This window comes from Lemur catta, chromosome 18 (assembly GCF_020740605.2).
Source record: "Lemur catta isolate mLemCat1 chromosome 18, mLemCat1.pri, whole genome shotgun sequence".
Taxonomy (NCBI): Eukaryota; Metazoa; Chordata; class Mammalia; order Primates; family Lemuridae; genus Lemur; species Lemur catta.
The window spans coordinates 40,994,426-41,007,377 of NC_059145.1; the positions used below are offsets into that span (position 1 = coordinate 40,994,426).

Consider the following 12,952-nt stretch of genomic DNA (forward strand, 5'->3'; position numbering starts at 1 on the left):
CTGCCCTCCGCACCTTCATCTGTGGAGAAATTGTCTTCCATGAAACTAGTGCCTGCTGCCAGTGCCAAAAATGTTGGGGATCACTGCTGTACTCCATAAACAGCCTCTCTGTTTTCTTTTTGTTTCCTTTTGTCCACTTGGTTGGTTGGTTCTGTGTAGAAAGAATACTGATTGCTATAGAAATTCTCGAAACTACAGAAAATCAAAGAAGCACGTAAAAAATCACTCCTAATCACTGTCAATATTTTTGTTGTTTTTTTCTTTCTATGAATTTTCTATTACATGTCCAGAATAATCCTTTGCAAACATTTTTAACGGTTATATAATGATCCATTTTTAAATGGCTGTAGCTATTTGGGCGTATCTTTGTATATTTTATTAATACTTTTTGAGTATGTGAGGGATTGATGTGGTTCAGTATTCAAAAGGCATTACAAAGGTACATAGGGAAACGCATGTTCCTCCACTCCCATCTTCCCAGTTGGGAGACCACCTGTGGGGCCAGCTTTTTGGTTTCTTCCAGAGGTAGGTTGTACACAGATATGCAAATATGCTGAGATTATCCCTTTCCCTACATGTTCCTTTTTACATGCAGGATAGCCTGCTATGCTATTGTTCTTCGCCTTGTTTTTCTCAATCCAATAGTGTATCTTGGCATTCATTCCACAAAAATTCATAGAGAGTGTCTTCATTGTCCCTTTGGCCAACAGGCGTGCTACTGTTGGCATGAACCATATGTAGGGCAGCTAAACAGTTTGCGTGATACGCTCTCTCCCCTAGGAAAGAGTTAGCTCCAGGAAGAGGCTCTTGTGTTTGTGTCCTCCAGAGCACCTGGCTCAGGTCTCCTTTTGTTTTCCAGCCTTAGGACAGGAGAGGGCTGGCTGAAAGGCTGGGGGATCTCCTGGCCTGAATCTCTCCCACACCTTTGCCTTTGGCTCCTGGGGAGCTGGGGATTGTCCCACACTTCCTATGGCTCATTGCCCTGGCATTGCCTGAGGCATAGGAAGGGCCCCTGGAGTTGAACCCTGTCTTCTCTTTCCTGTATCCAGGTTTCAGTCCAGGTGCCTTCCACACCCAGTTCTGAGCAGTCAGGGCTGCGGAGATGAGTAAAATAAGCCAGGCTCCTGGCTGGGCTGGGTTCCAAACTCACAGAGACCAGACAGACTGGGAAGACAGGCAGGGAGAGACAAGCAGGGAGGCTGTTCTTTGACTAGGCCTCAACTGCCGGTGGTGTATCCTAGGTGGCCCTGCCACTTGGTGTGCAGTGTGCAGAAATGGGTACATCCCTGCCACCCTGTGAGCCACACAAGGATGACTTTCTATCCACTTTGGTACTCCCACATACAATTGGGAGTATTTTGAGGAGCCTTGGCAGGCCATGCGTGTGTCTACTGGGCTGTTAGTTCCCAGCTGCATACAAGGCTTTGGAAGATTACTCTCTGTGCGCTATCCAATCTTAGACCGTAAGTCTGCCACGCTCGCATCCCAGCAGGTAGAGCTCTCAGGGTCTGGGGAAGGGCTTCTGGGACAGCAGTGTGGAGTGGGAAGATGAGACCTCGATCCTATAGCAGCAGTCCCCCAGCCTTTTTGGTACCACAAACCATTTTCATGGAAGACAATTTTTCTATGGACTGGGGGTGGGGAGGGATGGGGGGCAGAGGTAGAGCTCAGGCAGTGATATGTAGCCCAGTTCCTAACAGGGCTGTGGCCTGGGGGTTGGAGACCAAAGTCTTATAGGACACAGCTCTGTTCAGTGTTGGTGTCCACAGCCTATATCAGTCCTGCACAGCCTCATGAAAGATGAATGTCCTTGTTTTCCATATGGACACCAGTGAAGCGATGATCCTTTGCATGTCTCAAAAGTATCAAAGACGGGATTTGGAGCCAGGATATACTGTTGGAAGTCGAGGCTTTAGCACCTCCTCCCTTCAGCAACCCCCTCATTCTAAAATTGGGGGTAGCAGAACCAGCACTTGGCTCCAGTGGCCTCCAGAAGGGTGGCTTCCAGTTGCCAATGACTGCCTGGTGAGTGCAGGCTGCTTCAGCATTTCCTGGCTAGCTGACAAGTTTTTGGGTGTTGGCCTGCCCTACTGGTTTGGTTGGCAAGATGTAGGCACAGTCTCCCAGTCTCTCAGAGCTGTGGCAGCACCAGACGCTGTAATGGGCGCCCCTCTCCAGAACAGCAGCATGGGCCTGCTTTGTGTGTGAACCTATTGTCTTACTATTTGTTTCTTGACTTTCCTGTATCTTAATGTTGGTCTTCTTTTGGATTTTCAAATTTTTAATCATTTCATTTCCTTCTTTTGTTGTTAATTATATACTCCTTTAGTAGTTTCCACAGGGATAACAACATACATCCTTATCAAAGTCTAATAAAAAATAGTAGTACTTTTACCATTTCCCATACAGTGCTAGGACCACAGAACACTTTAATGCCATTTGCTGCTCTTTCTGTCTTTTGTGCTATTGTTGCTATATTTTAATAAATCCTACTAGTCATTATTATTATTTTGTACATCATTATTCATTTGGTTTATCTATGTATTTACCCTGTCTGATGCATTTTTTCCCTGCAGTTCCATGCTTCCACCTGAGATCATTTTCCTTTAGCCTGAAGTACTCCCGTTAGTATTTCTTGAATAACAGATCCACTGACGTCTAATTCTCCTCCCAGTTTTTCTTTATCTGGAAAAGTCTTTCTCTTGAAGGCTTTTAAACTAGATTTAGAATTCTGGTGTGGCATTTTATTTTCTTTCCCCACTTCCATGATATTATTCCATTGTCTTATGGTTTTCATAGTTTCACTTGAGAAGTTGGCTGTCAGTTTCCATTGTTCTGTTGAAGGTTAGGTGTCTTTAAAATTTTCTCTTTGTCTTCAGTTTTTAGTAGTTTGACAATGATTTGTGTAGGTGTGCTTTTCTTTGGGGTTCATAATGTTTCTTTAATTTATGGTTCGATGACTAATTCTTTCATAAATTCTGTACAATTTTTTCATTCTGTAAATTTTTCAGTCATTATCTCTTTGAATATTGCTTCTGGCACGCTAATTATATGTATGTTAGCTCTTCTTACCATATTCCATATGTCTCTATGTCTTTTCTGTATTTGCCAGCTTTATTCCTCTGTGTCTTAGTCTGCATACCCTGCAGTTCACTAATCCTTTCTTTAGCTGTACTTAAACTCCTGTTGAGCCCGTATATTGAATTCTTAATTTGGTTCTATTTTTCAGTAGTAGAATTTCCATTGGATTAACTTTTTTTCTAATTTTTATTTTTTTAAATTGAGATGGGGGGTCACTATGTTACCCAGGCTGGACTTGAATTCCTGGGCTCAAGCAATCCTCCTGCCTTAGCCTCTTGAGTAGTGGGACTGTAGGTGCACACCACCGTGCCTGGTATTTGATTAATTTTTACAGTTTCCGCTTCTCTGCTGAAATTATCTTGCGGTCTCCTTTCCTGAGCTTTTGTTAATTGCATTTATTTAAAATTTCATTTCTGCTAATTCTAACATCTGGGTCTCCTATGAGTATATTCTGTTTTTTCTCATGGTTTTGATTGAATCTTACATGTTGTGATATTGTATATGAAAAATTCTAGAGATAATTTGAGGTTCTAGATAATTTATTTTCCTCCCGAGAGAATTTATTCTATCTTTTAGCTGGCAGTTAGGCTAGGGGTACCCTGACCCTCTATCTCAGGACTGATAAAGAGGCTTCCTCTCACCAGTACCCAGTTACATCGTCTCCTCTGCCAAAAGGGCAGGCCAGTTAACGGCTGTGCTCATAACCAAGCTACGTTTCAGTCCTCAGGAAGAGTGGTCTGTTTCAGGTTCACCCCTGCTCTTAGGATGGGGCTAATGGGAGGGGTCACCACAGAAGGCGGGGGGCGGGGGGTGTTGCCAGAGCCCTACTCCTTGGCTGCCTTAAACATGCATCTCTCTCCAGCCCCATGAGATTGTAGGCTCTTCTCAGCCTCTCAGCTTTACAGCCACTGCTTATAAATGGACAAATACTTAAGGGGAAAGAGGTATCCGATGTCAGGCTCACTTCGTTGCTTTTCCCTTATGTCCATGATCGCAGCCTCTGAAATCCTTGTCAGTTTGGTATTTCTTCAAGGCCAATAAATAGATTTTTAAAAATATATCTGTTGTCAGGTTTGTTAACTTGTTTGAAGAAGGGAGGTTAAATCCTGGGCCTGTGTTGGAAAGGCCAGGCCCCCCAGCCCGACCTGGGGCTCCACGACCTCTCCCAGAGACTCCTGCTCTTTGGCAGTGGTGGAAGTCTGCCAGGGGAGGGTGGTTACATGGGCGTTAGGGAGGGGAAGTCTCTTCATTAGCTCTCGAAGATTTGAAGATGAGTCAGGAGAGGGCTTGAGCCCAGCTTGATAGAGCTGGACACACCCAGCACAACCTCAGTGTTTATAGATGTGGAAACTGAGGCCCAGAATGGGACCATCCTGTGGTGGTGGGGACTCAGATGTTCTTGACGGCTTGACCAGTGCTCTGCTCTGGGGCGGGGCAGGGCAGGGCTTCTGGCCTCTCCTTTCCCCGCTGTGCCCTCACTGCAGTGGTCTGCTGAAGCCATGGTGGGAGGGAGCGGCTGGACGCACGGGTGCTCATTGCCGCTGTGAGTTCTGGGTACAGTTCATTGACTCCTCTCTCCTACCAACTTCTCACAGAACCCTGGAGACAGTTTCTGAGAGTGACAGTTTTTTTTCCCTCAATTCCTGCAGTTTTCTTCCCACACCCAGTTTCTCTTCCTCTTTTCACCCCACCCTGTTGTGAACGAAAGTCGCTGCACCAAGTCATGCTTCACTTTCTCTCCCTGTGCCGAGGTGGCCTGACGTTTACCCCCAGGCCTGAGGCAGGCATGAGGGGTAGCAGGACAGGTGGGGTGTCCGTGTTCCTTAGGGGTGCGGGCTCTGGGAGTGTGGTGTGGGCCTCCTCCACAGGTGATGCTGGTGCTGCGCCCGCCCTCACCCTGTCACAGAGGCTCCGTCCCAGGTCCCTGGCAGGAGGGAAGGAGGTGGTGTGTGAGCTAGGGTAGGGAGCAGGTGGCACTCTTGAATGGGGGAATGAATTTGGTATCTGAAAGCCTCCAAGTTCAGCGTACTGCCACTTGCCAAGCTGTGTGGCCACAGACATCAGCTGCCTCACCTCTGGGAAAGCTTGCCTTCCAGGGGCTGGGGAAGCCAGCAGTGCTTTTGCCTGGCCAGACAGAGGCCTTGGGAGATGGCAGACTATGGGAGGCCTCCTGCTGGGAAATTGCTCTGTGCCTGAGAGGCCCAGGACTTTCTGAGGGGCCTGCAGTCAAGGACCAAAAGAGGTAGTGGGGAAGGACCCACAGCCCATGCTCACCTGGCTGGCACGGGAGGGGCCACTTCTCTAATCCTCAGGGTCTGGGTGCCTGTCCCAGTGTCACTGTCTTGCCTTTATGCGGCCTAGCAGCCCCCAGGAACTCTCACCCTGCTGCCCTGTGGAGTTGCCGGGGGCCCTCTCTTCCTGGGGACCTGCTTCTGTGTGGGGGGGTGGGTTGGGATTTGATGAGTTCCTGGGCTGGGGAGGCCCCCAGTGAGCTCTTGGTGCAGCCAGCCTTGCCTGAGGAGACTGAGACAGGAGGAAAATAACGTGGTTGATGGCCGCAGCTCCCACTGTGGGATTCTGGCCCCTCGTGGCTCCTCTTGGGGTCTTAGGGTCTGCCCTGGTAGCATTTGAAAGACCTCTTGCAGGGGTGGGAGCTGTGCAGTTTCCATCACTGCCCAGGTGGACCATGGCTTTCCTAGCCTTGCACACAGTTGTGCCTCTTCCACAGCCCTCACGGGCCTCTCCTGTGGTCATGGAGCGGGGTCAGCTTCTCGTGTGCTTTGTGCCTTGGCCCTGTCCACTACAGCCGCAGGCCTGGACACCGCCTCCTTCTGGAGTCCGTCCTCGCTCCCACAGGCTGCAGGCAGCCATGCCCCCTCTGAAGCCCCCAGCACTCCCCTGTCCACGTGTCACTGCTCCTCACTGCCACTTGCCCTTGATCCAGCACACCCAGACCCTTGCCGCTAGTAGTTGAGGGACAACATGTCATTGGCCTGGGGCAGGAAGGCTCTGGGGAGGGGGCTGGGCTTGGGGACCTAGTGGGTGACCACTGGCTTTCTCTTTTAGGAGTAACTGGGCCCAGGAGTTCTGGCCCTGGCTGGGAGACACACCTTGCCTGGGGTTCAGATTTGCAGCCACTGCTGTGTGACCCTGTTTCCTTAGCTGTCAAGTGGTGCTATTCCAGGAGACACCCAGTGAATGCTCCCTAGGGATCCCTGGCCCCAGCTCTGGAAGAGACCCACACCCCAACAGAGCAGGCAGGGCCTTTGGAGAGCAGCCAGTCTTGCTGCTAAGTGGCGGAGCAGGGGGCCGCGGGCCTGTCCGGCGACGCTCTGTTCTATGCTTCCGTTTTCACCAGGCCATCTCCAGAGGGATTAGAGAAAAGTCAGGAAGTAACCAGTTTGTGTGGGTTCATCGCCTTTTGACTTGCAGTTGTATGAGGAGCTTGAGACCGTGTCACATGCTTGACCCCATCTCTGCTTGTCCTCTCGGCTGTCTTAGGGAACTCAGGCTGCGGAACTATGTCCCTGAGGATGAGGACCTGAAGAGGAGGAGGGTGCCCCAGGCCAAACCTGTTGCAGGTAGGTGGGCTGCCGCTCTCCGCCTCTGCTCCCTGGCGCTGTCAGTTGCCCTCTACCTCTTGGCAAAACACCAGCGGCGCCGGGGCAGGAGTTGGGCCTCCAGGACCCTCCATTACCATCTTGTGGCAGATGTGCAAATGCTCTGACAGAGGCCTCCAGTGCCTCCTCAACCCTGCTTCCACCCTGGGGACCTGTGAGGGGTCCTAGAAGAGGACATGTCCCCTCAGAGGACTCCTCTTGGCCGAGAAGTGGACGTAGCCCTGGGGCCCTTGGGCATCAGAGCAGGGTGATGGGTCCGGTGGGCCCTGGGTGGGTCAGAGCAAGAGACTCTGAGGAGGGGCCAGCCATTCAGGCATGCAGAGCAGCGGGCGGGCAACACAGGGCACAGACGCCGGGGAGAGGGCCCAGCCCAGAGAAGCAGCACAGGGACCAGGAGCTTCTGGCTGTCGACCCCACTCAGGCCAGGGAGCTTCTCAGTCATGCAGATCTCTGGCCCCTGGCGCTGGAGGGTCTCCGTTTTTATTCTTTATTTTTGTTACCAACTTTTAATTGTAAAATAAATGAATAAATACATTAATATTGTGAAAAAGTAAAGTGTTGCCCATTTGTCCACATCCCAGTCTGCTCCTCCCCTCTTCATCCTGAAATCCAGACACTTCCCTGGCAGTTTGCTTCAAGGTTTGGGCTCCACCTCCCCTGGCCTGATGGGGCGGTGGCACAGGAGGGCAGGGCGGAGGAGGGTGAGGAGGCAGCCCCAGCCCACATCTGCAGCTGCAGGGAGGTGAGCCCCAGGGAGGGTGCTCCTGGGGCCACTGAGTGGCGGGGGTTGGAGGACGTCCCCAGAGCCCGGAGTTGTTATTGCTTCCCGTATCTGTCCCCTGGGGGCCAGGACCCTCCAGGTCGGACAGCCGGGACGCCTGCTGCACTGGTAGCGGCTTGGTGGAACCGGGAGGTGCCTGTCCCCTCATCTTGGGAGCACACGCCTGAGGTGGGATGGGAAGAAAAGCCACAAGTGGCTCTGGCCCAGGCCAGGCCTCAGGGGACATCCTCAGAGCCCAGGAGCCCTGGGGTTATGCGGAAAGCCAGTCCTGAAGGCCCGTCACCAAACCGCACTTTGTACAGGTGCAGGCAGCCCTGTGGGATCACAGCTGAGGTTAGCATCCCTGCTTCCTGGCTGACTCTGTTGGCTGCTTCCTGCTGTCCCATTTTTGCTCCCTGGGGCCGGCCTTCATCCCGGAAAACCAGGCCATTTGCAGGGGCTTCGTCTCCTGGCTGCCTGGGGCCAAGGAAAGGTGGGTGCAGGGAAGCCTGGGGTCCTCTCTTCTCCCTGGGGCCGTAGTAGGCAGTGTCACTCCAGAGTGGCAGCTCCGTTCCAACAGGGCTTCGTTGTTGTCTTGCACCCTCTAGTGGAGGAGAAGGTGAAGGAGCAGCTGGAGGCCGCTAAGCCTGAGCCGGTCATCGAGGAGGTGGTGAGTGCCTGGGCGGCCCGTCCTCCTCGCTGCCTCTGTGTCCTGCTGCCCTCCCCACCTGCTCTCCCTCTGTCCCCTTCCTTTATTCCCTTTCCACCCCCATCCTTGTTCTCGTCCCCCTGCTTCCTCCTTCCTTTTCTCCCGTTCCCCTACCTCTCTACTGTCTTCCCCCCTGCCTGGGGCGGGACCCCTCAGCCCTGATGTGTGCCTCCTCCCTCCCCAGGACCTGGCCAACCTGGCTCCCCGGAAGCCTGACTGGTGAGTGTTGCCTGGGCGGGGTGGGTGCAGACTAACTGGGGGCTTCTAGTGCCAGGCGTGGGCCTTCCCCCTCACGGTGAGGAGACGGACAGACAGACGTGGAGCTGCAGGAGACACTTAGCGTGGGAGCTAAGTGCTGAGAAGGACATAAACGGAGCAATGAGAGGAAAGTAATGGCGAGGGCCTCAGACAGAGGGGGAGCAGCAGGTCCCTCAAGAAGCCCCTTCTGAAAGGGTGAGACCCCTACTCCAGGAAGTCCCATTTGAGCAAAGCCAACCTTTGTCCTTAGGGGACCACAGTGTGAGGGGGGATAGAGGGAAGGGCCGACACAGGTTTCTGTCCTTGTTCTGCCACCAACTAGTCTGTTCCCCTCTGGCCCCACTTCCCGCATCTGTGAAAAGGGGACGTCCGTTTATCTCACTGGGCTGAGACAGAGGGGGAGAAAGGATGGTGTAGGCCGGAAGGCTTGTGTCTTCCTTTACTTTGGGCCATACGTAGGGGTTCTGTCCTTCTTGCCTGGTTCTGGGTCAAGTACTTATCAGCAAAGGGTGTTATAATTTGATGAAACAAATCCATGGGTGTATGTCCTAGGAAACCCAGAGCCAGAGGGAACAGGCTGAGTGCGCGTGCACTTCTGGAAGCCCACGGTGGAGGGGGCGAGCCTGTGGCTGGGGGAGGAGCAAGGGCCACCGTGGGCTAGAGCAGGTTACCCCCTGATGGTGACTGGGGGGACCAGACCAAGAGAGGATCCCTGAGGAGCTACCCACCAGCTCTGCCCCCCGTGTTGGGTGGGTCTGTGGTGCCAGTCCCCTTATCTCAGTGGGTTGGGCAAGGATGGCTGGTGCTGGGTTTTAGAGGGCACAGAGGGGAGAGAGAGGAGCATCCTGGCCTCCTCCCCAGGCAACGGATATGATTCCTGATGCCAGAGGGCTGCAGGAGGAGAGGGGCCCAAGGCCTCACCAGGCCAGCCTTCAGCCTCCCGCCTCCCTCCACCTCCCTGCTCCAGGGACCTCAAGAGAGATGTGGCCAAGAAACTGGAGAAGCTAAAAAAGAGGACCCAGAGGGCCATTGCTGAGCTGATTCGTAAGTGCAGGGCCTGGCAAGGTGGGGTCCTACCCTCTGGGTGGTGGCCCAAGCACAGGGCCACCCTTCCTGTCTGCCATCCATTCCAGGTGAGAGGCTGAAAGGCCAGGAAGACGGCCTAGCCTCTGCAGTGGACTCTACCACCGAACAAGAAGCCTGCGACTCGGACTGAGGTGTGCCCTGTCCCCCTGCACCTGTCAGGCCTCTCCTGTCGGTGGACGGTCTTGGGCAGGCTGGGGGCTGGGCTTGCCATCACCTCCAGTTTGGCTTCAGAGCAGTGACTCTGCGCCGTCAAGTCTGAAACCCTAGTGGGTGAGGTCTCCTGAGTCCTTCCTGCCGTTCTCACTGAGGGCAGAGCCAGCAAGAACTCTGGGGCGTGCCTGTGTCTGTACATATGTATGTATTTTCAACTTTTTTTAGTCTCTGGAAATAAAGTCAAGTGAATGCCTGTGTGGCAGAAACCTGTCAGATGTTGCGTGGGTCCTGGGGTGCTGTGGGTTTGGGCTCCAGGACAGGGTGGCCGCAGAGCTGTTCTTAGTATGAATAACCCCTGTGCTGGGCAGGGCATGTTGAGGCTGGAGGGGTGGGGAAGGCCCAGGGCTGACCATCTCATCGCCAGTGGAGGTAATTTCAAAACCCTTGGGTGACAGAGACAAGGTCTGAGAGAGTTCTTTTAAGACCTCCCCCAGGCCTAGGCCTTACAGTAGTCTGTGGGACAGCTAGAGAGGCTCCCACTCTGGTCCTCTGTGGATCCCCTCACAGTGTGAGAGAGAGAAGGGAGAGACTGGGCCTTGGCAAACCCCAGCTTGGGACCACTCGGAACTTGAGGCCCTAGCGCTGTTTTTCCCACTCTGCCCTGCCCCAGGCAGCCCCTTTCCCACTGCACCAGTCAGAACTAGACTATGGCTCCCCTAGGACAGGGCCTGCATTGGGGTGCTTCACTATGCTGGGGATTTGGATGTTACAGGCTGGGTTCAGGTTTGGACCCCCAAAGTCCTGGCTTTAGGACCGTGAGCGTCCTCTGTGGAGCTGACTCTCCAGGTTGACGGGTTGTCTGCATCATCTCTGACTCCAGGTACCTGTGGCGGACTGGAATTGCATCTCCTCCAGGGTGGTCACACCCTTGAGTTTCCTTCAGAGTTTCCCCTTAGCCTCCTGCCTCTGCCCTAAGTCATCCCGTGTGTTCTTCCTCTATGCTGTGCTCAGTTCCGGTGGACGGTGCCAAGGACTCTGGTCACAGTGGTGGAGTGAGTGTGTGCGCACAGAGACCAGCACACTCACACAATAAATAAATCCTTAAAGTTAAAACTATGCAACCGCTCTCAGAAGGTATCCTGTGTAGAAAAGGAGCAGAAACTTGTAGCTGTGAGTGAGGGCTGACGTGGTAGGTGGCCAGCTTCTGTACTGAGCAGTGAGACAAGATCAGGACTCAGATTCCAACAAGGGACAGGGACCAAACATGCCCACAGTTGTCAGGGCTAGAGTCAGGCTTCCTTTCTTAGGAATAAAGGATGAAAAGACTCCCTGCATCTCCTCAGATTGCAGCTGGAAACAGGCAGCGGAAGGACGTGGATACCTGGTGGCTACAACTAAGTTCCTATTCAGCACCAGATTGGACTGGGGTAGGGTTATCCCACAGTGCAAGAGCCTAGAGAGCTAATGAAAGGTGTGCTTCTGATTTTATGATTCTGCGTGCCCTGATGGAAAAAGTGCCCTACAAGGAAAAAGAAAACAAAAACCATGCATGGTGGGCACTCAGCAGAAATTACAAAATATATGAGAAAATCTAATGCCTTAAAGAATGGCCAATAACTCAACAAGTGAGAGAATTTATACCTAAGGAGATTGAAACAGTACATCCTAATATGCTTTAAAATGTGCATTTATTATCAGAGAGATAAAAGAGGGTATGATCCCCATAACTCAAGAGTAAGGGTAAGGCTGAGCACAGTGACTTACACCTGTAGTCCTAGCACTCTGGGAGGCTGAGACGGGAGGATTGCTTGAGCTCAGGAGTTTGAGACGACCCCCCGCCCCCATCTTTACCAAAAATAGAAAAAATCAGCTGGGCATGGTGCACGCCTGAAGTCCCAGCTACTCAGGAGGCTGAGGCAGGAGGATCACTTGAGCCCAGGAGATGGAGGTTGCTGTGAGCTGTGATGATGCCACTGACCTCTATCCCAGGTGATGGAGTGAGACTCTCTCTCTCAAAAAAAAAAAAAAAAAGAAAGAAAAGAAAAAGAAAAATAGGGATTAGACATAAGAAAGAACTCTTAGAAATTTTGCAAATAAGAATATGGTTATTAAAAAACTCACTAGAAGAGCTAAATAATTACAGTCAAAGAAGGGATTAATAAATTGGAGTTAAAGCTGAGGGGGTCACATAGAAGGTGGCAATGAGAGATAAAGATGGTGAAGTGGAGGGTAGATTGAGAACTATGCCAAACTGATAGATGTTCTACAGCTGACAGGAGTTCCAGGAAAAGAAAACCAGAGAAAGAAAGTACTGGAAGAAGGAATGGCTGACCACTTCTGTTTCTAGCATAAGGGTGGAATAGTTGCCTGAACTAATCCTCCATTGGAAACAGCTAAAAATACTAGGTAAATAAATAATGACAGCAAATGTTTTTTATTTTTTATTTTTTTTTATTTTTTTTGAGACAGAGTGTCACTTTGTTGCCCCGGCTAGAGTGAGTGCCGTGGCATCAGCCTAGCTCACAGCAACCTCAGACTCCTGGGCTTAAGCGATCCTACTGCCTCAGCCTCCCGAGTAGCTGGGACTACAGGCATGAGCCACCATGCCCGGCTAATTTTTTTTTTGTATATATATTTTTAGTTGGCCAGATAATTTCTTTCTATTTTTAGTAGAGACGGGGTCTCACTCTTGCTCAGGCTGGTCTCGAACTCCTGACCTCGAGCGATCCACCTGCCTCGGCCTCCCAGAGCTAGGATTACAGGCGTGAGCCACCGCGCCCGGCCTAGCAAATGTTTTTTAAATACAGCTACGAGCTGGCAAGAAAGTAAGGAATACTTGGGCAAAAATGTAAGAGAGGTAGCAGCATACCAAAGCCTAACATTTGCCTTGAGGGTATTTGACAAACCAGGGGAAATTGAGCATTGGTTTTTGGGGTCCTCAATGCCTGGGTTTCAGACAACCCAAGACTTTTGCAAAATAAGGGGCCTAATAGGAAAGCCCTCCATAAAGCTGGGATCCCAAACAGTGGAACTGTCTGTAAACTAATAATAAATCTCTCCTGGCATCCCAGGGGAAAATTGAACGTTGCGCCTTACTGGCGTGAAAAAAGGTCTTCCTTGAGAACTGAGCCAGCCCTCGTGTGGGTTTGCACATGAGAAACCTCAAGCCAGGAATTTAAAGTGGTCCCAGAATTGTGGAGGTCTCAGACACTTGATAGAAGAAGTGCAGATCCTACTTGGACAAGCTTTTATTCATCATCTTAGTCCTCAAAGAATTCTCACTGA

At 51.7% G+C, this 12,952-nt stretch overlaps 1 protein-coding gene across 2 annotated transcripts in view; it reads left to right on the forward strand.

Moving 5' to 3' along the window:
- The window catches only part of CCDC12 (coiled-coil domain containing 12), a 52,439-nt gene extending 42,499 nt beyond the window's left edge, over nt 1-9,940 (forward strand). For both annotated transcript variants that reach the window (XM_045530932.1, XM_045530933.1), the window contains 5 exons: nt 6,583-6,662; nt 8,070-8,131; nt 8,355-8,389; nt 9,396-9,472; nt 9,562-9,940. In XM_045530932.1, coding sequence (XP_045386888.1) covers nt 6,583-6,662; nt 8,070-8,131; nt 8,355-8,389; nt 9,396-9,472; nt 9,562-9,644 — 337 coding nt within the window. In that variant the 3' untranslated portion in view covers nt 9,645-9,940. The remainder of the gene's footprint in view (nt 1-6,582; nt 6,663-8,069; nt 8,132-8,354; nt 8,390-9,395; nt 9,473-9,561) is intronic.
- The last annotated feature ends 3,012 nt before the right edge of the window (nt 9,941-12,952 follow it).